We start from the raw sequence: 25,227 nt of genomic DNA, 5'->3' as shown, positions 1-25,227 counted from the left end.
TGGGAGAAAAGGTCTCTCCAGACCTCGTCAGGCATTTTCCAATATTAGAAAGCAGTGTCACAAACACAATCACTTCCTTCAAGAGCAACCAAATGTCCTGACCTCTTTATATAGTTACTACTTTATCCTTCTCTGCCTGTTTGATTCCACTTCACTTCCCTCTCACTGTGAACATTATACAAGACCCATATTTATGTTTTCAGTTCAGTTCAGTCACTCAGTCGTGCCTGACTCTTTCCTAAAACATATTTGTGTTTTGAGAAATAATTAAAATTCATTTCACTTTGAAATATTTTATAACAGGTCTTGAAACAATTTAAGTAACCTAGAGTTATTTTTTAAAGCAACACATCTGAGATACCTTGGCTTAGAATTAGGATTCACTTTGACCTCCTTAAGAGATGAAGCAGTCAGTCAAGACATACCCAGCCGCCACCTAGAAAATGGACACTGAGCCGAGATAGATTTACAAGGAACACAGTGAAGCTAAGGCTTCAGCCCTTCACATGCATTAACCGCCTCCAAGGCCCTGAACCTAATTTAGCATTTGTAACTTGTGATTCTTTCTCTTAAAAAGAACTCCCCAAATTGTACAAGTTTTAGCCTCACAAAATTTAGATCTGCTCAAGACTGAGCAAGACCCCAGAAATATACCACACTGCAGGGGTGTCTTCAAGCCCCTGTATTACCCCAGGTCCCAAAGTCGAGCATGATCCTCAGGTGGGAAGGGGCTCTTCCGCACCCCCTGCCATGTATGTACATACCATTCTTGAGGCTGAAAGTGAATCTTCTGTGAATCCACAGAGCATGATGCAAAGCAGTGTTAGACAAAGTTAGCTTCTGATCTTGGCCTTGCTGCTTAGAAGTTATGTGACTTTGGGAAAATCATTTACCTTATCTTAGCCTCAGCCTTCAGAGAAGGCAATGGCACCCCACTCCAGTACTCTTGCCTGGAAAATCCCATGGATGGAAGAGCCTGGTAGGCTGCAGTCTACGGGGTCGCTAAGAGTCAGACACGACTGAGCGACTTCCCTTTCACTTTACGCTTTCATGCATTGGAGAAGGAAATGGCAACCCACTCCAGTGTTCTTGCCTGGAGAATCCCAGGGAAGAGGGAGCCTGGTGGGCTGCCGTCTATGGCGTCACACAGAGTCGGACACAACTGAAAGCAACTTAGCAGCAGCAAAAGCAGCAGCCTCCACCTTAGAGACTAAGATGCGTATTCAGGGAGGTAAAGCTCTAAGGAGAATCCGATAGTAGAGTGAGGGAAACAGGACAGAGCTGTGGAAGAAGTCAGGCCAAACCATGGTTTCAGGAGACCCCTAGGTTAAAAGTGAATCAACCTGATCCCATGGGGAACTCAGATCATGAATCGCACCACAGAAGTTGTTCCACCCTGATTCGGGGGTGGGCTGCTGTACCTCCACATCAGTCACAGCCTGTGCCCCTCTTCCTTCCATCCCCCTACCCACCCACCCTTCTGCACCCCACCCGCTGCCAAGGCAACTCTGCACAGCCATGGCGCTCTGTGGAGAGAACAAGCATAAGCTGTTTAGTTCAGTCGCTCAGTCGTGTCTGACTCTTTGCAACCCCGTGAATTGCAGCATGCCAGGCCTCCCTGTCCATCACCAACTCCCAGAGTTTACCCAGACTCATGTCCATTGAGTCGGTGATGCCATCCAGCCATCTCATCCTCTGTTGTCCCCTCCTCCTCCTGCCCCCAATCCCTCCCAGCATCAGTCTTTTCCAATGGCCAAAGTACTGGGGTTTCAGCTTTAGCATCATTCCTTCCAAAAACACCCGGACTGATCTCCTTTAGAATGGACTGGCTGGATCTCCTTGCGGTCCAAGGGACTCTCAAGAGTCTTCTCCAACACCACAGTTCAAAAGCATCAATTCTTCGGTGCTCAGCTTTCTTCACAGTCCAACTCTCACATCCATACATGACCACAGGAAAAACCATAGCCTTGACTAGACGGACCTTTGTTGGCAAAGTAATGTCTCTGCTTTTGAATATGCTATCTAGGTTGGTCATAACTTTTCTTCCAAGGAGTAAGTGTCTTTTAATTTCATGGCTGCAGTCACCATCTGCAGTGATTTTGGAGCCCCAAAAAATAAAGTCTGACACTGTTTCCCCATCTATTTCCCATGAAGTGATGGGACCAGATGCCATGATCTTAGTTTTCTGAATGTTGAGCTTTAGGCCAACTTTTTCACTCTCCTCTTTCACTTTCATCAAGAGGCTTTTAGTTCCTCTTCACTTTCTGCCATAAGGGTGGTGTCATCTGCATATCTGAGGTTATTGATATTTCTCCAAGCAATCTTGATTCCAGCTTGTGCTTCTTCCAGCCCAGCATTTCTCATGATGTACTCTGCATATAAGTTAAATATGGTGACAATATACAGCCTTGACATACTCCTTTTCCTACTTGGAACCAGTCTGTTGTTCCATGTCCAGTTCTAACTGTTGCTTCCTGACCTGCATACAGGTTTCTCAAGAGGCAGGTTAGGTGGTCTGGAATTACCATCTCTTTCAGAATTTTCCACGGTTTATTGTGATCTACACAGTCAAAGGTTTTGGCATAGTCAATAAAGCAGAAATAGATGTCTTTCTGGAACTCTCTTGCTTTTTCCATGATCCAGTGGATGTTGGCAATTTGATCTCTGGTTCCTCTGCCTTTTCTAAAACCAGCTTGAACATCTGGAAGTTCATGGTTCACATACTGCTGAAGTCTGGCTTGGAGAATTTTGAGCATTACTTTACTAGCGTGTGAGATGAGTGCAACTGTGCAGTAGTTTGAGCATTCTTTGGCATTGCCTTTCTTTGGGATTGCAATGAAAACTGACCTTTTCCTTAGCAGCCTTCAAAACCTCTGAGGGATGCGTGTATCTCCATAAAGCGAACCTGGGCAGAGCACCCACAGTATTCACTACAGTCAGTTAGCTCCTCTTTCAAATGGTAACCACAACCATCTTGAAAAGTCATTACGAGAATTAAGTGGAATAATTAAAGCACACTGCAGGGTACAGGACAGATAGTAAAAATTCTACACCTTGTAGCTCCGTTCTCTCTCTCCTATTTAATTTGCTTAACTGCTTCTCATCTAAGAGTACGTAATTTAACATGGCTCCATGTCTTTACTAGGATGAAGTGGTCCATCGTCAATCCATCCCCGTACAAATTGGAAAAGAGACAGAAAAGACAACACGCAAAAAAGTGTATGGTTTAATATTTTTATTTTCTATCCTTCCAGCCCACACTTCCCCAAGTTATGTGTGCATGCTAAAACAAGAATATTAGCCACTGAACATATCAAATTACTGTGATAATTTTAGAAATATCTGCATTTGGCTCTCTCTAGGTTGTATACATTAAGTTCTTTAAAAGAATGTAGTGCAGTCCATTACTGTCATTCCTAACACTTATTTATGTCTTAATTTTGGGACAGTATTCTCTTTCTAATATATAAATCACGTCTCTGTGGAGAGTAACTGACTTTAACAGAACTGCATATGGAATAAGTTGTTTGAACTGTGTAGAATTTCATGGTCTAGATATGTCAGCCAGCCAGATGCCTGAAACCCAAAAAACAGTAATTCTTCACTTGTCACCTATCTGTGTGCATAAGCCCCTACACATTTAGAGTAGATTGGAGGCAGAAATCACAGAGAAAATTCTCAAAGTTTAGAGGAACCAAAAAAGATAAATAAGTGGAGATACAAAAGTCTGGAGAAGCGGGGAAAGAGGAGACAGACAATAGTAGTGGCTCTAAAACCCAAGCCCAGCAGTACCGATGCTGAGAGGTTTAGGTCAGTTCAGAGGGTGAGGGTTGAATCCCAAGAGACGGTAGCACTGGGGACCTGGGGAGAAAGTAGGGAAGCTGGCCAAATGCTTACCCTCAGTGACACTCAGTGGAGATACCCCCTCAGTCCCACTCATCTGTGGTCTTCATCTCACTTCTGAATTTATGACTAGACCTTCTGTTGCCTAGTTAGAAAGTACAAACAGGTGAAGACGTTCGGGGATCAAAATAAGGCAAATGTGTGAATGTGTTGTGTACATACATATATATGTGCGTATGTATCCCCACAGAGAAATGGAAAAGAAAAAACTTCTCTTGGAATATGAACTCAAAGAGCTAAATGAGTCCCTAAAGAAAGTTGAAACCAAAATTAATGCTGTAATGGAAGAGAAGGAGGATGTAATAAAGGAAGTTGAAGGCAAACGGGCCTTACTTGAAATTAAAGAGCGAGAATATAATCAATTGGTCAAGCTATTAGAATTAACTAGAGAGAATGAAGCAAGTTCACTAACTGAAAGGTTTGTTATATTAATGTGTTTTGTCATCTAAATATTTCTTTGATTTCTATTTTAAGATTCAAAATAATCTCAAACAGATTTATATTCACTTAGTAAATATTTTTATAGAATTTTTAATCATTTTACTATTAATAAAAATGTATTATTAAATAAAGCATTTTATTTATTTATTTTTAATTTTTTAATTTTACTTTACAATACTGTATTGGTTTTGCCATACATTGACATGAATCCGCCACGGGTGTACATGAGTTCCCAGTCCTGAACTGCCCCCCCAACCTCTCTCCCCATATCATCTCCCTGGGTCATCCCAGTGCACCAGCCCCAAGCATCCTGTATTTTTTATCCTTTATTCTTCATTGTCCTCAATTTCTTGTGACCAAATCTTAAGGACACAATTTATTGGGGTTTTTTTTTTTAAGTTTCTCTAATGTACCTCTGGAAAATTGTATCACTGGAGTGTGCTATAATTTAAGGATTTTTTTCCCCTGCAGATTGCAGCATTTCTGAGATAATCATGATATTTTTCCTAAAAGGAGCAATTCCATGATGTGAGTCTCTAGGAGAGTGTTAATTCTCATTTTTAAGTAAAATTTCAGAGAAACTAGAACTTCTGTCTCTGCCAATTTGCTCTTCCACTTGGGTTTTAATGACTGTGACACTGACAAGAACTTGCAAACAAAATTGCTTTTGGCATTACTTAAAATTTGATTCTAACATGAAAATAGTTCTGTATATATCTGCTGACCATACTACCTTGAAAAAGGGCAGCTGATGACAAATCACTTTCATATTCTCTTTTTACCTGGAACAGAGGGATCTTGGATCTCAATTTACGAAACTGTCTTATTGACAAGCATAACTACCACGATGAACTGTCTCGTAAGCAAAGAGAAAAAGAACGAGATTTTCGAAATTTAAAAAAAATGGAGCTACTCTTGAAAGTGTCCTGGGATGCACTCAATCAAACTCAAGCACTGCATCAAAGGCTTCTGTTAGAGGTGGGTGCTGAACACTGCCGTCTGGTTTACAAGCTCAGTGCCACCTTTTTGTTTTTTGGTTTGTTCCTTTTTCCCTTTGGGAAGCACTGGTGCAGCTTGTGGGATCTTGTTCCCTTACCAGGGACTGAATCCAGGCCCTCAGCAGTGAGAACACAAAGTCCTAACCATAGACAGCCAGGAAATTCCCTCAGTACCATCTTTTTGAAGCAAACATATTTCAGGAACTTGTTTTTCTGTCAATAGGGAAAGAGGGAGAAGAATAGAACAGATAAAAGATAGCTTTAAAATGCATCAAATCTGTTATAGAGGCCCAGTCGTACAGTATGTTTCAATCTTTTTGTTATCCCAAGATTAGAGAAATGTCTTATTGGGATCACGCATCAGCCTGGCCACGGGAGGCAGTTAGGCCATCCAGTTCTGGAAGAGCTAATGGGGTCACTTCAGGGTAGAACCAAGTGAACCACTATGTTTGAAAGAGTTCACAGAGTCAGATCCAGAATGCTGTTACTGAGACTGCAACAGTCAGAAACAAGGCCAGATCACATGAATACGGATAGACAGCCAGCCTCCAATTAGCCAACGCCCAGCAGAACCCAGTGTCAGCTCCCTGAATAATTTTGTGTGTATCAGAGGTGTACCACAGCTAGAGAATGTTCAATAAAGCTATTATCTTCTTACTACCTCTATGCTCCCATATGGAGGGATTTTGGTCCCATTGTGTCTAATTCCCTCCTCTTTCGCATGGCACCTCCTGTGCCAGTGGACCAAGCACTGCTGAAAGGCAGTGAACCATAAAAAGGACTGCATCCCTATGCCCATGCCTTGGCCAGTGGTTCCTGGTGAAAAAGAGGTCAGTCTCTGAGATGAAGCAGCTGAGGGTACCAAAATCATACCTGTTCTCTTCAGGATTGTCATGGTCCATGACCTTATAGAGGTTCATGACCTCAGAAACGTAAACAGGAGTTTCCAGCTATGGCAGACACTTCCAATTCTAACCTATAAGCCTAATTCTCCTCTCCTTCTGGGCATATAGAAGGTTTATACTTCCTTGTACCCTCTGCCATTGAGCAGGGTCATAGGACTGGTTCTGGTCAATGGATTGTGGGCAGAAATGACACATGTTCCTTCCATCCTAGAGCAGTATGAGAACCTCTAGCCCCTTTCCCCCCTCCCATGGCCATTGCGGTGACTTCCAATGATGATATGGAAATGTTGTAAATGAATGCATCCAGGAATACTGAGCCAACTGTGGTCTTGGAGAACCACCTTGACTGGCGAGACACTTTGTCAGAGCAAGAAATAAGCTTTCACGCTTTTGGGTAATGATAATTAGGCTTGTTTCTGAGACAATAACCTACCCTATCATGATTGAAAGACCAACTTTTATTAAGTTGTGAAAATAACTGGTAGAGTTATGAATGTTCTAAATGACTAGGTCTTGATCTTGCTGTCAATTGGCACTCATGAACTATTTTATATCTCATTGGGGTGAAAAGTGCTTTTCACACTTTTATGAAACAAATAGAATGTTTATTATTTTCATTATTAAAACAATAATATTTATGTTTCTCATCTATTTTAATAGTTTTATTAAAATTTCTACATGTAGATTGATTCCTTGACAACTGTGAAAAGGTTTAAACTCTAAAAATGTTTTTTTCTATAAAAGCTTACATTTTCTACATCAACCACTACTTTTTTGTTGTTGTTTTTATGGTTATTTCCTCATCTATCCATTTACTTTCATCCCTTCTGTGTCCTTATCCAGGTGTGTCTTTTCCTACACAGCATATACTTTTTAATATCTAGTCTGAAAATTTCTGCCTTTCAGTTCTTGTATTTAGTCCAAAAGTACATTTGCTGGAGAAGAAAATGGCAATCCACTCTAGTATTCTTGCTGGGAAAATCCCATTGTCAGAGGAGCGTGGCAGGCACAGACATATTTGGGCTTATGGCCACTGTATTACTATTGCTTTTTCTCTGTCTTATTATTTTTTGTACCATTTTTTCTCTTGTCTTTTCTTCTTTCAAATTAATCAAAAAGATGAACTTTTATATTTTCCCCACTTTTTGATATGCATTAGTTTTGCACTCTTTTCAGTCTTTCAGTGGCTACCCTTAAGATTACATCATTTATCCCTGATTTATCAGAGTCCAGTGTAAATTATTTTATCCTAGATAATGTTAGAACCTTTGAAGACTCTAGATCTTTGCAACTCTTATACTTTCAAATGTATTCTTTAATCCAACTTTTCAAGTTATTTTTACTCAAAGTACTGGCTTACTGCAAGCTATTCCATCTTAGCCCAAAGCCTTGCTCATTAGAAAGTTAAGTTGGAACTTTGGATAAATACAGACTTTCTGGTACTCCACCTCACTCACAATGAGATCTACAGTGATGAGCAGTTAAAGTATTTATTCCAAGAATTGGTGGAAACCTAGATGTGGTGAATAGAAGGCTCTTAAGACCAGTAAATGTTGCTTTTATTAATAAAACAATCTTTGTTTATTAAGCAAATAACCATAGTAAGATTTCTTTAAACAATAATAGGACAAAAATTATCACTGCTTTTAGTAATCTACTATGGTGATTCCAGTAGTAAGTGAAGTTAGTCTATTAAATATGTTGCTAATGCTGACTCAACAAAACATTCTCTTTAAAAGTGGAAAGAAAGATAAGTTGAATGGAAGCAGTAAGATAGCTTGTCACATAGAGAAATATCTATTGGTGATCTCAAAAGCAGTTATAAGCTGATAACAGTCACAATATTGGTTCTAAAATATGACAAACACTAAACAGAATTAAGTTTGTCTTTATCCAAAAATTTAAAATAGAAGGGCACATAAACAGAATATAAAATGTAACTCTGCCATTTCTACTTCTAGTTAAGACATAAAGCATTGGAGTAGACCATGGTTCCTGTCATAAGAACCAGAAAAAAATTAGTAAACTAAAAATCACATATTTTTAAAAGACGTATGAGAGTTGTGGAAGTAAATTCTACAACAGTATAAACACTTCCTAGATGAACAGATACAGGTAGTCTTTTTCCTCCCAGAAGCATTTGCCAAGTCTAGGCATGAGCAGGTAGAAGGCGGGCCTGCCAAGAAGGATCAAAGCTGGAGGCATAATCCTCCCAGACTTTAGACAATATTATAAAGACACAGTAATCAAAATAACACAGTACTGGTACAAAAACATACAGATCAATGCAACAGAATAGAGAGCCCAGAAATAAACCCACACATCTATGGTCAGATAATCTTGGGCAAAGGAGGCAAGAATATACAATGGAGAAAAGACAGTCTCTTCAGTAAGTTGTGTTGGGGAAGTTGAACACAACCTCATAAAAATTCTTGAAGTTTTAAGAGAACACTGCCTGACACCACACACAAAAATAAACTAAAGTGACTTAAAGACTTAAATATAAGATGCAAAACCATAAAACTTCCAGAAGAAAACAAAGGCAAAACATTCTCTGACATAAATTGTACCACTGTTTTCTTAGGTCATTTAACCAAGGCAATAGAAATAAAAGCAAAAGTAGAAACAGGGGACCTAATCAAACATATTGGAGAAGGAAATGGCAACCCACTCCAATATTCTTGCCTGGAGGATCCCATGGACAGAGGAGCCTTGCGGGCTATAGTCCATGGGGTTGCAAGAGTTGGACACGACTTAGCGACTAAACCAATCAAACATATAAGCTTTCGCACAGCAAAGGAAACCATAAACAAAAAGAAAAGACAACCAATGGTCTGGGAGAAAATACAGGCAAATATCACTTCTATGTGGAATCCAAAAAAATGACACAAATGAATTTATCTATGAAACAGGATCACAGACATTGAGAACAGATCTGTGGTTCCCAAAAGGGAGAGGAGGTGGAGGAGGAATGCAGTGGGAATGTGGGGTTAGCAGATGCAAACCATTATATACAGAATGGATAAACAGTAAAGTCCTGCCGTATAGCACAGGGAGCCATATTCAGCGTTCTGTGATGACCGTATGGAAAAGAATATTTAAAAAGAATGTCTCTATATATCTGAACCCCTTTGCTGTATAGCAGAAATTAACATAACACTGTAAATTAATTATACTTTAAAATGAAATATATCCAAAATAAATAATGAGTTATGTGAAAAATGTAAAGAAAAAAAAATGACATACATATACATCTTAAACTGAATTCTGAAGTCTATAATTAGAATTTCCTCTCTGTTTGGTTCATCGCTTTGCCAATACTTTGTCCTTATTACAGTCTTTCCCTTCAAAGAAATGCAAATAAGATTCTTGGCTTTTAATTAAGAAAAGCCTTAAATGCCATATCACCTATATTACTAAAGTACAATGGGCTCTGTTTCTGTATGTTGAAATACAGTTGATCATGCAGTTTCATGAAATATATATGATTTTTATTGGGCTTTAAAAAAAGGAAAAAGAAGACCAGTCTGCCATAAGGAGAGAGACTTTGCTAGGGTTAGGGAAAACCATGACAAATTGAAATGTAGAGAATTTCTTAAAGATATCACACTTTCAGGAAATCAAACTATACATTAAAGTACACTTCTGATTTTAATCATAGCTCCTATTGACTTCCACTGAGGTACAGAAGAGGAATAAAACCCCACATCTACATTCTAACAGTGCCCTCAGTGACTCTGGGGATTTTGCTTTGACATTCACTGTCATGTTTTAAGAGTTGGAATATTATGTCCGTAAGGTTATTTTCTTTCAAACTAAAAACATACTCAAGATTGTGACAACAAAATCCTCTAACCAAGTAACTATGTCATTTTCTGTATGTACACATCAAGTCATGTACCAGGCAGGTCATCAATCCCAAGGAAGCGGAATGCCACGCACCACTCACCTATCTTGGGGAGGGGGCCCACTGCATCTTGGGGTTGGAGTCACCAAGGAAAACACAACAGTCAAGCACTGGATGGAACAACACTACCTACACAAAGAAGAGACAGAGGAAGATCAGCTTCAGTAGTGAACTTTGGTCCCCAGTGGCCAGCAGTCTCTCCTGATGGCCAACTCAGGGTGATTGACCTATGCTCACAATTGTCTTACTACGGTGAAAGGAACCTTGATCCTTCTTGTGGAGTCTGAAATCCTGAAAGCTGGCGGTGTGCCTGAGGGCCACTGACATACAGGCTTAAGCAGAACCAAGGAGTTCTCATTGTGCCTGAAACGGGGAAAGATATTCCCACACAAAGTGATAACCCAGTACAGGCTGTGTGGATTCCCTATCTCTTCATAAGGAAGAGTTCCAGGGCCAAAGCCCATTCTTTTGTAGCTAAGTGGGGGTGGAAAGGCTGCAAGCAGGAGACTGCTTTTTCCAACAAGCACTTTTCCTTTATTTGTAGTTTTCTAGAAGATTCATCTCTCTCTGCTCTGACTTAGAAGTGATTCTGCATTTCTCTTAGTGACTCCCTTCCAGTGTTCAAGGCAATTGTGACAACTTAACTATATAGAGGAGAGCATCAGTTTTGAGTCAGGCAGAGTCAGGTTTAAATCCTAGATTCATTGAACAGCTGCTGATGTTTGGCATTTTCAACCTTTGAACTGGGATTATTGCAAGGAATAAAGTGATTACAGACGTGAAAGTATGTGGTTCCAAGAAGACGGTACCAAGAAACAACTGTTGCTTTTCTTCCTGTATATATATATAAACTTTTTCAAAGGCTAAAGAAAATTTTATAATCAGAATAAGACTTTGAATATGGCTATTTCATTCCAAAGGCAAGGCTGGCACGTTCAGGCCCTACTGATAACCCTCAGGAAAGCCTTTCAGTATCTACCCTGCATCATCTGAATGACTGCCACTGCCACCAGCTATTCCCCCTTTGTTCTATTTTTTCCAGGTTCAATCTACTCTCCATTTTGCTACGAATATTCTTAAATGAAAAAAATAAAACTGAAAAAAATCTTAAATGATACTTTAATGTGTCACCTGCTCAAGACATTCAATGTTCTTTATTTTACATAATCATGGGATGAAAGAACAGGGGAATTGTAAAGATCATATGGTCCAAGGAAGGCAAGTGCCATTTCTCTTCCGCTGGTGGTAGCCCCCTGTAGTGAACATTTTGCAAAGGATTCTGAGACCCAGCACTGGCTTATCAGCTCTGTAGTTGATTAGTGATGTCTGCCTCAGGTATAGAAAGGTAGATGACAGCACATACACCATTTATTTCCTATTCGTAATTAAGTCCTCTTCCTTTAGCTAATTCTTGTGATCCATCTTCATCATTTAAGTAATATGTGAATGATGCTACGCCTTTATTTTTCAGTTTTAGACCTGATTATTTTTACTTCTCACTATAAATGATGAAGAATAAGCTTATTTTATACCCTGTCCATTGAACATACCTATTTCTTGTCCCTCCATATACTAAATAGCTTTATGCTATAATTTTAACAATTTTGAAGTTTCATATTTGCATTATTATGAATAAATGTTATCCACACCTGAGTCACATTAGATAATTACTTACAAAATTGTATTCCCCAATATTTATATACATTGTGTTTTTATTTGTAGTTTTCTGTGTACTTATCATTAGTTCAACCCCAAACTGACCTGTTAGTGAATAAATTTCCTCTCTTAAAACACATTTGGTAGTCTATTCATTTAATCTTCTTATAGAAACCACTTCTGAGACTTTTCAGTAATCTCTGAACAGTAGGAACACATCTATGGTTTAATGAGTTGAGTTTACTACTCATTGCAGCAAGGGAAAATACACACCAGGCAGAACAGTAGGGTATCTCAGTGTAGCCTATTAGAAAGGATACATAGGTTTGGGGCTGGTGTTATGTGTTTTGGCGGACGGTGTAAGAAAACAGGACTTTGCTTTAGATTTGAATATTGTCAGAAAGTGAGGGTAATCCTATGATTATCTTAATAAATTTTATGGCAGAAAGAGAAAAGACTAGATTGAGGCTAGAGCTATAATAGGCAAGGAAGACCAGGAGATGGGAATATATGATATTTTGTGGCTTGGACAGTGTTCTTATTTGTATCTGTGACCAAAGACAAATACAAAGTGGTCTTGTTTTTGTCTATGATCATAGAATCGTCTTGTCTGATGGTGATTTTCTGTTAAATTGTGTTCAACAGAACACCAAGGCCCAGCTGTGAGTGCCAGGTCAACTGCCAGATATCAGAAGCTGCTTTTTTCTTCTCAGCTTTCCGATCTGTTGCAAATTGGGTCTCACTTCTCTACATGTACACTCCCCAGCTTAGGAGCCTTACTGCACCATCTTGGTGACTCCCTTTATCTCTCTCCTGTGTTGGATCCCGTAGTCCATGAGTCTCTTCTATTTCTCTTTTGACTTACTCTCTTTTTGTGGGAAGGGGATACTGTCCTCCTTTACGTGAGAAAAGGTGAATGGAAAGTAATCTTTTAAGACTGGTGTGTCAGAAACTGCATTGTCAGAACAACTTGCATATCAGGAAAGATTTTATCCTCACTTTAGCTTAACAGATAATTAAAAATTTAACTGGATATGACATTTTAATTGGAAATTATTTTTCCTCATAATGAAGGCATAGATCAATTGTCTTTTATTGCACTACTAAGACCCCAGGATAAGGAAATGGCAACCCACTCCAGTACTCTTGCCTGGAGAATCCCATGGACAGAGGAGCTTGGTGGGCTACAGTCCACAGGGTCGCAAAGAGTCGGACATGACTGAGCGACTTCACTCACTCACTCACTCTCTAAGACACTTGGTGCCATTCCCATGCTTGATTCTTTGTTTGAAACCAGTGTTTCTTTTTTTCCATGCTGGAAACTTGTAGGATTTTTTATTGCCTCCTGAAATTTAAAATTTCATGATGAAGTTCCCACTATGAGGCTTCTATTTTTAGCCATCATACTGGACACACAGTGGGTTCTTTGCATAAAGAGACTTACATTTTTCATCTCTGAAACACCATCTTAAATAATTTCTCCAAGTTTGTCCACTTTTATTTTACTATTCTCTTTCTGGGACTTCTAGTATCCAGATGTTAGACCTTCTCAAAGAATCCTTTTAATTTTCTTGTCTTTTTTTTTTTTTTTCTCATATTTTCCATTGTTTGTTTTTCTGACTTGCTACAAGGGAAATTTCCTCCACTTTTTCTTCCATTCTGTTATATTTTAAATTTCCATGAGCTATTTTTCTCCTAATGCTTATTTTTTATTGTACCCTTATGCATACTTCCTATCATTTTTTAATCTCACCAAAGATATTAATAATAGCTTTTTATTTTTTCTTTTCTCTGCAAATTACATTTTTCTGTTTTCTGTGTTCTTGTTTATTTTTTCTCTTTCTTACTAGAAATTTTTCTCATCTATCTGGTAATCCTTAGCTATCAAGTTATATTTAAGAGTGAGAGTACTATAAGGCTAACTGCATGCTGTTTCCGATGATGAGGTTTGCCACTATAGACTTATCTCACTTGACACAAATATATAAGGGATTTCTCCTGACCAAAGAAGAAACTGTGGTAGAATGCTCACAAGTTGTTCGTATTTTAGTAAAGAAATACTATTTATATTGGACTAATTCTAGCTATTAAGTCCATAAAATAACACTCATATAGTGTAGAACAGAAATGAAAATAAAAGTCCTTTTCCTTCACTGATTTCAAGAAAAGTGTATGCTTTTGTTCTAGTTCAGTTTCAGGGAAAGACCAACTTCCTCTTTGAACTTATGACTTACAATTAGCCCAGCCATGGTCCTACGCTGACTGGCAGTACTTGAAAATAGGAGTGGGTCAGGCCAGTCACTCCCAGCCTGAACATTTCAGACTTGCAAGCATTCCAAAAACAAAAAAGATAAAGGAAAGCATGAAGGGCTCAGGCTATTCTTCAAAATTTGTTTCCCCCTAGGGACAACTGTTTGATTCTCTTAGGCCTTTGACTGTAGAGACTCTCCCAGAATTCCACAGAACTCATGAAAATTTGAAATATTTTAGAAAAACAACAGAGCCTTAAAGAAACTGAAGTTCACTGATACAAAGTAATTGGGATGTTTACAACAGAATATGCCTAATTTCTTAATGTTATGAAAGTAAATGTTTGTTCATGTATTTAAAAGGTCAGGAAAAACAGACACCAAACTATTAATGCTGCCTCCTGATGAGTAGCATCTGAATGTGGGAGTGGGGAGTGAAGATGTTTAATTTCTTACTTTACCTACATTTTTCATTTTTTGTTACAATAAACACACAGTTTTAAAAAATACATCAAATGCTACTCTACAAAAATCAAATAAATCACTAAAATGAATAAGCTTACAAAACATACTATATATACAGTTTGGGGACTCAAAAATAATGGTCAATTACTTTACCTCGGTATTAGAACTTAATATTAGAACTTTGATACTTGATCAGTTTTTCTCTACTTCCATTAGTGGAAACTTCAGCGTAACTCCAGCCTATTCCCCAGATTACCTTAGGAAGATTTCCTTTGGAAGAGATGTATCAATCAGGTTTTTAATTTGGCTTCAAGAAGTAACAGACACTCAATTACAGTGGCTTAAGTAAATAGGGGTTGCTTCATTCAAATAATAAAAAAAAATCCAAAGATAGGCACACACCAAGCAGTTTCACATAATGCAAAGTCCAGAGCCTCTCAGCTTTATCATTACAAAAATGGTCATTAAGCCTCTGGGCATAAGATCATACACAAGTGAGGAAGGGCAGAGAGCAAAATGCATATGGCAGCTGACTTGGCTGAACTGTCTTTCTAAAACAGTCACTTTTCCAGGAGCACCTCCAGATTTCCACTTACATTTTATTGGCCCACCTGGCTCTTATCATCACCCCCAATTCTGAAGGGGTTTGAAGATTTTTGGATACACTGCAGCTCTGAACAAAATTGGGGTTCAGTTAGTAAGGTCAAAGTGGAGGATAGATATTGTCTAGGCAGCCAGGAAGCTCTGCTACCAATGGCTCACCTTGTTACCTCTTTCACAAACAAAGCACATGTAATTCCCTCCTGAAACTAGAGGGCTGGGTTTGTGGAGAATTGAGAAAATGTCAAAAAGCAGTTATGCAGAGTTCAAAAAATGAGTATCATTCACTGTAGTATTGTTTGTAATTTAAAACATTGGAAAAAACTTAAAATGCCTGAGACCTGAATCCAGGAAAATTTGTCAGGAGCCTTTAGTTGACAGAGGAGTTGATGAGTTTGCTCTCATCATATCTTCTATAGAAACTGTATAAGCTTCTCTAGTCCCTGTCAGTGTACATGTACAGATTTGCCTACACTTGGGAGCAACATTTGGAGCAGCCTGCTCCTGGGCATCAGTGGCAGAGAAATAGTCAGGGACCAAGATACTTGCTGGACTCCAATCTGTCCAGGAAGAATTAACTCTACTTTCCAGAAGGAAAAATCAAAGTCTTCCTCACTGGCTTCTCAACTCTTCCTTGAAACCTTCCTTGATTATTCAAGTCTATGTGGAGCTCTCCATTTTCTGACCTGCTGTAGGAATTATCTGCTCATCCAAATCACAAAGTCTATATATTGTTACATGGATTTCACAATACCATGTCCCATTTTCCTAAGTCCAGTACATGCTTCTCAGCAGCTAGCTCTCTGCAGTAGGAGAGGCCATGGAAAGCAGGATGTCATTGGGCCTCTGTGGACAAAAAAATTGCTACTGAAGATGCACAGGTTCGTGGGTGTGAAGCATCCAAAGATACATTTCAACTACTTTAAAAGATCAGTGTGAACTTCAGAAGGATCCTGTTTAGTGACCTTTAAGTCACTAAAGGAGTATGATCTTCTCTTGTTGGGACACATTTTAGCCAATATTCAACTTTGGTGCCTAGAAGTATGTGCTGTCACAGTAGGAAATAAACCACATCAGGTTGGAGTTATGAGCTTTTGATGTGAAGATCCAACTCTAAATCTTCTCCGAGTCAAGTATGCAGTCAGCACCCCAATGTAACCCTTTTTGTATCCTTGGATGGTACTCCTTCCCCATCAGCTGCCACGTGTCCTCTTTTTCTCTGCTCTTCTCCATCATAAAGAATCCGATAAGTTCATTGCTAATAAGGGAACAATATCTTATAATAAGATGTTCTCTCTTCAAAGTACTTTGACAGAGGACAAAAGCACAAGCTAATACAATAGCAATGTAATGATGGAATCTCAAGTATCAACAAAAAAGTTAAGAGAGTTTTCTTTTGTATAACAACTTTCCAAGTACTCAAACTACTACAGAGTAGACAACTATTCTGTTCTTAATAATTCCTATTTTTCTTTATAGTATTTCATGAATGAATTCAGGTAAGTATTGATATAAAAAATATCATTTGAAGACAGGTTTCCAAAGTGCTGAGTCATTAAAGAGGTAGTAAAATACAGTGTTAAGACCATGGGCTCTGAGTCTAACTGCCTGGGTTTACACATACACCACCATGCAAGGTGCTTAAATGTCTTTGTTCCTCATTCTCATCTGTACAATTGGAGATAGTATTACCTACCTAATGGGGTTATTATGAGAATTAAATAAGACTATACACATAAGCCAGAGTAGGGAATGGCACCCCACTCCAGTACTCTTGTCTGGAAAATCCCATGGATGGAGGAGCCTAGTAGGCTGCAGTCCATGGGGTCATGAAGAGTTGGATGACTGAGCGACTTCACTTTCACTTTTCACTTTCATGCACTGGAGAAGGAAATGGTAACCCACTCCATTGTTCTTGCCTGGAGAATCCCAGGGACGGCAGAGCCTGGTGGGCTGCCATCTATGGGGCTGCACAGAGTTGGACATGACTGAAGTGACTTAGCAGCAGCAGCAGCAGCAGCATGCATATAAACACTTAGAACTTTGCTTAACACATACTCATGCTCTATAAATGTTAGCAACTATTAGTTCAGTTCAGTCACTCAGTTGTGTCCGACTCCTTGCGACCCCATGAATAGCAGCATGCCAGGCCTCCCTGTTCATCACCACCTCCCGGAGTTCACTCAGACTCACGTCCATCAAGTCAGTGATGCCATCCAGCCATCTCATCCTCTGTTGTCCCCTTCTCCTCCTGCCCCCAATCCCTCCCAGCATCAGAGTCTTTTCCAATGAGTCAACTCTTCACATGAGGTGGCCAAAGTACTGGAGTTTCAGCTTCAGCATCATTCCTTCCAAAAGAAATCCCAGGGCTGATCTCCTTCAGAATGGACTGGCTGGATCTCCTTGCAGTCCAAGGGACTCTCAAGAGTCTTCTCCAACACCACAGTTCAAAAGCGTCAATTCTTCGGCGCTTAGCTTTCTTCACAGTCCAACTCTCACATCCATATATGACTACTGGAAAAACCATAGCCTTGACTAGACGGACCTTTGTTGGCAAAGTAATGTCTCTGCTTTTGAATATGCTATCTAGGTTGGTCATAACTTTTCTTCCAAGGAGTAAGCGTCTTTTAATTTCACGGCTGCAGTCACCATCCGCAGTGATTTTGGAGCCCCAAAAAATAAAGTGTGCCACTGTTTCCCCATCTATTTCCCATGAAGTGATGGGATCAGATGCCATGATCTTCGTTTTCTGAATGTTGAGCTTTAAGCCAACTTTTTCACTCTCCACTTTCACTTTCATCAAGAGTAGTAAGGTTTTTATTTCCAAATGAATAAGAAGTAGAATATTTGCAGCTGGTGAATTACAAATCTCTTGCAAATCGTCATATTTCAATTTACCATGACTTTACAAAGAATAGTCAGCATAATAAGCAGTTTCCTGTAAGAGTGAGAATCGTAATTTGCCCACCATTTTCAAAAGGTTCATGATGGGGTTGACTACAAGACACTGAAAATTTCTTTCTTGTATAATACCTGTTTTAAATTCTGATTTCCAGATTGAAGCTATTCCTAAAGATGATTCTACATTATCTGAGAGAAGGCGAGAACTCCACAAGGAAGTTGAAGTAGCTAAGAGGAATTTAACCCAGCAGGTTAATATCAAGTTTCACTTAAGTTTCTAAGAATGACTAATGCAAAGTTGTGTTTTTAACTGTGTTCCATGAAACCTCATTAGTAGAAGAGTCAAAGAGAGTATGATCCTACCTAATATGAGTCTGTTTCTTTATCTCAAAGTCCACTCAAACCCACATTAAAATTTTGGAGGAGGAAAAAAAATATGTTTGAGCTGGCAAAAAAATTATACAAATTCATGAGAGTTTAAAGTAAAAAGTCTACTGATTCAAAATAAATAATAAATGCATTATTTCACTAATATCCAATTTCAAATTTTGTTTATCCAAAACCACTGTCAAAGTAAAACATGCTTTTATTTCTCTTCAAAACCTTACTTGAAAATATATTCTGAATAAGAAAAAGTTCTATGCTATCATGTTTGCACATTCTTTTTATAAGATAAATACTTGGTGCTAAGGCAGCAGAGTTACTTTTTGTGTTTTAATAAAATAAACTCTATATAGAAGATTTTTAAAGTTGTCTGAGATACTGGCCTTAGTTCAGTTCAGTCCCTCAGTCATGTCTGACTCATTGCAACCCCATGAACTGCAGCACACCAGGCCTCCCTGTCCATCACCAACTCCTGGAGTCCATCCAAACCCATGTCCATTGAGTTGGTGATGCCATCCAGCCATCTATCCTCTGTTGTCCCCTTTTCCTCCTGCCCTCAATCTTTCCCAGCATCAGGGTCTTTTCAAATGAGTCAGATCTTCCCATCAGGTGGCCAAAGTATCAGAGTTTCAGCTTCAACATTGGTCCTTCCAATGAACTCTCAGGACTGATCTCCTTTAGGATGGACTGGTTGGATCTCCTTGCAGTCCAAGGGCCTTAGTGTGTTCCTTCAAATAAATACTTTATAACATTTGTGTTTTTCCAAAAGAAAATCCTATCAGAAGCTGAGTCTAAGTTAGTAGAACAGCAACTTGCTGAGGAAAACAAGCTTTTAAAGGAGCAAGAAAACATTCAAGAACTGCTTTTCAACCTTGTCCGTATGACTCAAATCAAAATTGATGAGAAGGAGCAAAAATCCAAGGATTTCCTGAAAGCTCAGGTAACTGCATTTTTGTAACCATTCATTAATTACCACAACAGTCCAGGGTAGCCTCATGTTAATACAATGTTCATTAGAAAACTATGACTAAGTCCCCTTCAAGTTCAGTGACTACACAGCTTCCCTAAACAAAACTCAACCATGCAATGAAAAACAGTCCCAGGATTCAGCTGGCAACAGTCAACAATCTAGAGGGAAAAAGAATTAGATCAATGACAATGAGCAGAGGATTTGAACAGATGACAATTTCAGTGAGAATAAGGTGGGTACCTCCAGGGGAAATGGCTGACAGGCCCAAAGGCACAGGTGTCTGTGATTCACCACCATCCCACAGTCCATCATGATTTACCCGGAACAACTCAGGAGCCGCAGCATCACACCACTCTCCTTCCCAAGTTCATCGAATCAGCATCATTTAAACCAATGTGAGGACAGTTACGTTTAGTAACTGTTTCACCCTATGCCTTTCCTGGGCTCCTGACCAAGTGCCAGAGCTGACCCAGTGCAACATCCCCAAACAAAATCGACCATGAAACAATAGCAAAACAATCTTTCTATGATAGCTAAAATCCTAACATTACAATCATTTATTCCACATAAGGATTGTGTCCAGAGACCCTACTTTAAAAATTATTATGGAGTTTCCCTGGTGGTCTAGTGATAAAGAATCCACCTGCCAGAGACATGGGTTCCATCCCTGGTCCAGGAAGATGCCACATGCCCCAGAGCAATTAACCCCAAGTGCTGCAACCACTGAGGACTACACACTTAGGGCGGGTGTTCCACAAGAGAAGCCACTGCAATAAGAAGCCTGAGCACCACAAAGAAGAGAAGCTCCCACTCGCTGCAACTAGAGAAAGCCCACACACAGCAATGAAGACCCACCACCCCAAACACTAAAATAAGTATATAATTCTTCTTAAAAATGATACGACATGTTACTAAAGTAGAATACCTAAATTTACCATGTGACCCAGATGCTGGCTGTCTCTGAGTGCAGCTTTGTTTAATTCTGAGCAAGCATTCACACAGGGTCAGTTCAGTTCAGTTCAGTCACTCAGTCATGTCCAACTCCTTGCGACCCCATGAATCACAGCACGCCAGGCCTCCCTGTTCATCACCATCTCCCGGAGTTCACTCAGACTCACGTCCATCGAGTCCGTGAGGCCATCCAGCCATTTCATCCTCTGTTGTCCCCTTCTCCTCCTGCCCCCAATCCCTCCCAGCATCAGAGTCTTTTCCAATGAGTCAACTCTTCACATGAGGTGGCCAAAGTACTGGAGTTTCAGCTTCAGCATCATTCCTTCCAAAGAAATCCCAGGGCTGATGTCCTTCAGAATGGACTGGTTGGATCTCCTTGCAGTCCAAGGGACTCTCAAGAGTCTTCTCCAACACCACACTTCAAAAGCATCAATTCTTTGGCACTCAGCTTTCTTCACAGTCCAACTCTCATATCCATACATGACCACAGGAAAAACCATAGCCTTGACTAGGCGGATCTTAGTCGGCAAAGTCATGTCTCTGCTTTTTAATATGCTATCTAGGTTGGTCATAACTTTTCTTCCAAGGAGTAAGCGTCTTTTAATTTCATGGCTGCAATCAGCATCTGCAGTGATTTTGAAGCCCCAAAGAAATAAAGTCTGACACTGTTTCCACTGTTTCCCATCTATTTCCCATGAAGTGATGGGACCGGATGCCATGATCTTTGTTTTCTGAATGTTGAGCTTTAGGCCAACATTTTCACTCTCCACTTTCACTTTCATCAAGAGGCTTTTAGCTCCTCTTCACTTTCTGCCATAAGGGTGGTGTCATCAGCATATCTGAGGTGATTGATATTTCTCCTGGCAATCTTGATTCCAGCTTGTGTTTCTTCCAGTCCAGCGTTTCTCATGATGTACTCTGCATAGAAGGTAAATAAGCAGAGTGACAATATACAGCCTTGACGTACTCCTTTTCCCATTTGGAACCAGTCTGTTGTTCCATGTCCAGTTCTAACTGTTGCTTCCTGACCTGCATACAGATTTCTCAAGAGGCAGGTTAGGTGGTCTGGTATTCCCATCTCTTCCAGAATTTCCCACAGTTTATAGTGATCCACACAGTCAAAGGTTTTGGCATAGTCAATAAAGCAGAAATAGATGTTTTTCTGGAACTCTCTTGCTTTTTCCATGATCCAGCAGATATTGGCAATTTGATCTCTGGTTCCTCTGCCTTTTCTAAAACCAGCTTGAACATCAGGGAGTTCATGGTTCACGTATTGCTGAAGCCTGGCTTGGAGAATTTTGAGCATTACTTTACTAGCATGTGAGATGAGTGCAATTGTGTGGTAGTTTGAGCATTATTTGGCATTGCCTTTCTTTGGGATTGGAATGAAAACTGACCTTTTCCAGTCCTGTGGCCACTGCTGAGTTTTCCAAATTTGCTGGCATATTGAGTGCAGCACTTTCACAGCATCATCTTTCAGGATTTGAAACAGCTCGACTGGAATTCCATTACCTCCACTAGCTTTGTTCCTAGTGATGCTTTCTAAGGCCCACTTGACTTCACTTTCCAAGATGTCTGGCTCTAGATGAGTGATCACATCATCATGATTATCTGGGTCGTGAAGATCTTTTTTGTCCAGTTCTTCCGTGTATTCTTGCCACCTCTTCTTAATATCTTCTGCTTCTGTTAGGTCCATACCATATCTGTCCTTTATCGAGCCCACACAGGGTAGCGTTTCTTATTTTTCGGGAAGAACGCACAACAAAGCATTAGTGAGCCATGAGGATAAACACAGATGAGAGAAAACTAAGGTAAAGATCTGCATCACACAACACACGGCCAACTGTTCAAACTGCCCTTTAACTGTTTATTGCCACATCCCCCACCACCCCAGAATATTTGAGAGAGAGAAACTAAAGGTTTAGCATGGTCGGGGCATGGGAAGATGGGGAAAGTGTGTCAAATAGTGAGACCCGAATGCAGAGGTCAGGTGGTGAAGGTCACTTAATCCCCGTTGAACAGTTTGGATCCTTGTCCCAGAAGCTCAGGCAAAGCCCAGTAGAGTTCAGGGGGTTTCAGTAAAGAAAGGAAAGACAGTGGACAGGGAGGAATGGGGAAAAGAAGGCAGCCTGAAGGAACAGTGTGGCGGAGGGGAGGAAGAGGAGGAACCAAACAAGGAGCAGGATACTTGTTACAAGGAACATGGATGTTTCATGAACTAGACAATTTTTAAATTAACCCCAAAACCTGATACATGTGTTATCCATGTGTGACTAATCTGTGTCTGTCAAATCTCATGACTAAATTGGCTAATTTAGCTCTCTAATTTCTCTCAAAGGAGATCAGTTCTTTCTCTTGAAATATGGAAATCAATAAAGGAAAATATTGTTTCCCTGAACTATTCTGAGCATTGGGGATTGATTGATCTGTTAAGCAGTGGTAATACACTATACTTTCCATAAGGAACAGTCAATCTTATCATTTATTTTCACCTCTCATCTACATCGCTAAGATAAAAGGTGAAGGGACGGACAAAGAAAGTCAACGTTGCTATCACCTTCAAGTGGGAGTGGATGACTACATTTTACATCTCTTTAATTCTTCATAGACACAGTTACTCAGATGCCTAGTTTCTTTTATGGGAATTGCTCTCACAGTCCTTAAGGCTAGCAGAAACTGGTTTCTACTAGCAAAATTCTGTACTTCTTTGAATATATTTCTCACCCCAGATGAGAGACAAAATATCTTTAGATTTTAAGATGTAACTAGTTCATTTAGCACTTGGTATATCTTGAGGACTTTGGAAACAATAACTGCTGTCTTTTAAAATATTTGTGCGGAATCTTGTTTCTTACCTCCTTATGGGGCTGGTCTCAGCATATCACTTCATTCTGTAGGAAAAAACACCCACAGTACAAAATAATGGAAAGGTGCTTTAAAATCATGGTTTCAGGGACCTCTCTGGTGGTCCAGGGGTTAAGAATTCACCTTCCAATGCAGGGGACGCAGGTTTGAGCTCTGATTCAGGAAGATTCCACATGCGGGGGCGGGGGGTGGGAGGGAATTAAGCCGCTGCACCAGGGAGCCTGCACCCCACCCGAGGGCACTTGAGCTCCAAGTACTGAGCCTGCGCATTCTGGAGCCCCTGCCCGGCAACTAGAGAGAAACCTCCGCGCTGCAACCAAGACCCACGGCAGCCAAAAATAAACAAACAAAAGTAAAATTATGACTTCAGTCTCTCATCAAAAATCATTGAGCCTTCAACTCTCAACAGTTCTATGACAGCCTAGAGGGTTGGGATGGGTAGGAGGTGAGGTGGGAGGGATGCTCAAGAGAGAGGGGACATATGTATACCTATGGCTAATTCATGTTGATGTATGGCAGAAACACAATATTGTAAAGCAATTATCCTCTAAAAAGGGGTGGGGGGAAACTGATTCCAAACCCCCTCCCTCAACTATCCGTCACAAATTCCTCACTCACCCAAACCAGTCGTGCTTTCCGTAATCATTCTTTGGCTCTTGAAAAGTTCCCTGAACTTTTCCTCAAACCAACGTGGGTAGGCTCCTTTTTTTTCCTCCTCTTTGGATCTTTCTGTCCTTTAATGAACCCTTTGTCCTAGTCAATGCAATTCAGTTCAGCTGGCCATGTAATTTTCAGCCCTCACCCTCACCTCTTCCCTGTGATCTGCACAACCCAGCTGATGAAGATAGAATGGTCTTTATTGGATACTTATGAGATGGGGTGAGGCTGGGAATATCCACACGCTGTTGGTGGTGGACTTTTTAAAAATTTCACAATTAACTTTTATATTTCAGCAAAAATATACCAACATTGTTAGGGAGATCAAAGCAAAGGATCTTGAAATCCGGATACACAGGAAGAAAAAACGTGAAATTCATCGGAGGTAAAAGAATTACTCAAGGACTTATCTAGTTAGTTTAAAGAGGGAAACAGATATTTATTTCAAAAGTTTCAAAAATTCCTGTTTTCACAGACTCAGAGAGTTTGCTAAACTGTATGACACTATTCGAAATGAAAGAAACAAATTTATTAACTTACTTCACAAAGCTCACCAGAAAGTCAATGAAATAAAAGAAAGGCATAAAATGTCATTAAATGAACTGGAGATTTTAAGAAACAGTGCAGTTACTCAAGAAAGGTAAGTTTTACAGTAACTACTGTCCTTTCAAAAGTTTCTCTTCTGAGTCACTGAATGATAAAATACCCTAGGGATGATGAAGTGGAAAACAAGTCGTCTACAAAGCTAGAAAAGCCCTTGCTCAGATACCTTGCTATAGAGCTGACAAGCTAAGCATTTGAATGTGATTCCTTATGCTTCTACTTGGGAGCTGTATATTTTTTAAGTGAGGGGAAAACTAAACCTGTAACTATTCTCATTTTATTTTCATTTATTCATCTAGAAATAAAAGCACAAATGTGACAATTCGCATTTAAAGTTAGAAGACAATCAAATGTTAATTAACCAGCATCCCAAGACTGTAGTCCTGAAGCACCTAATGTACTTGTGGGGGGCAGTATAGCAGAGCTGTTAAGAGAGGTGACTTTTCTAGACTCAAATCCCAGTCCTGCCACTTACTAGTTGTGTGACCTTGGGCAAGCAATCCTAGCTCTCTCGGCCCACTTTTTTTAATCCATAGATAGTCCTTTATATAGGACATTTTGTTATTAAATGAATTAATCCAATGGTTGTTTTTTAAACTTTATTATTTACCATGTGACAAGATCTGGTGGACTCTCCCACCTGTATTTAGTCCCTGATCCACAGAATCTATACAACTTGAACTTTTTCTGGTGGCCACTATTGCCCGGTTTTCTTATCTAAAGATATTACAAACTAGGCTCTTGTGTGGGGGGTAGTGGAAGGGAGATGGGC

General features: G+C 39.8%; 1 protein-coding gene across 5 annotated transcripts in view; it reads left to right on the top strand.

Moving 5' to 3' along the window:
* Positions 1-25,227, top strand: part of CCDC146 (coiled-coil domain containing 146) — a 142,253-nt gene that overhangs the window by 104,658 nt on the left and 12,368 nt on the right. For all 5 annotated transcript variants that reach the window (XM_042249165.2, XM_060414653.1, XM_042249166.2 and 2 more), the window contains 7 exons: positions 3,146-3,219; positions 4,094-4,321; positions 5,136-5,322; positions 18,181-18,276; positions 19,179-19,349; positions 24,149-24,237; positions 24,328-24,492. In XM_042249165.2, the coding sequence (XP_042105099.1) occupies positions 3,146-3,219; positions 4,094-4,321; positions 5,136-5,322; positions 18,181-18,276; positions 19,179-19,349; positions 24,149-24,237; positions 24,328-24,492 (1,010 nt within the window). The remainder of the gene's footprint in view (positions 1-3,145; positions 3,220-4,093; positions 4,322-5,135; positions 5,323-18,180; positions 18,277-19,178; positions 19,350-24,148; positions 24,238-24,327; positions 24,493-25,227) is intronic.

The sequence above is a fragment of the Ovis aries genome, chromosome 4, assembly GCF_016772045.2.
Source record: "Ovis aries strain OAR_USU_Benz2616 breed Rambouillet chromosome 4, ARS-UI_Ramb_v3.0, whole genome shotgun sequence".
Lineage (NCBI taxonomy): Eukaryota > Metazoa > Chordata > Mammalia > Artiodactyla > Bovidae > Ovis > Ovis aries.
This window is presented reverse-complemented; position numbering and strand designations above follow the sequence as displayed.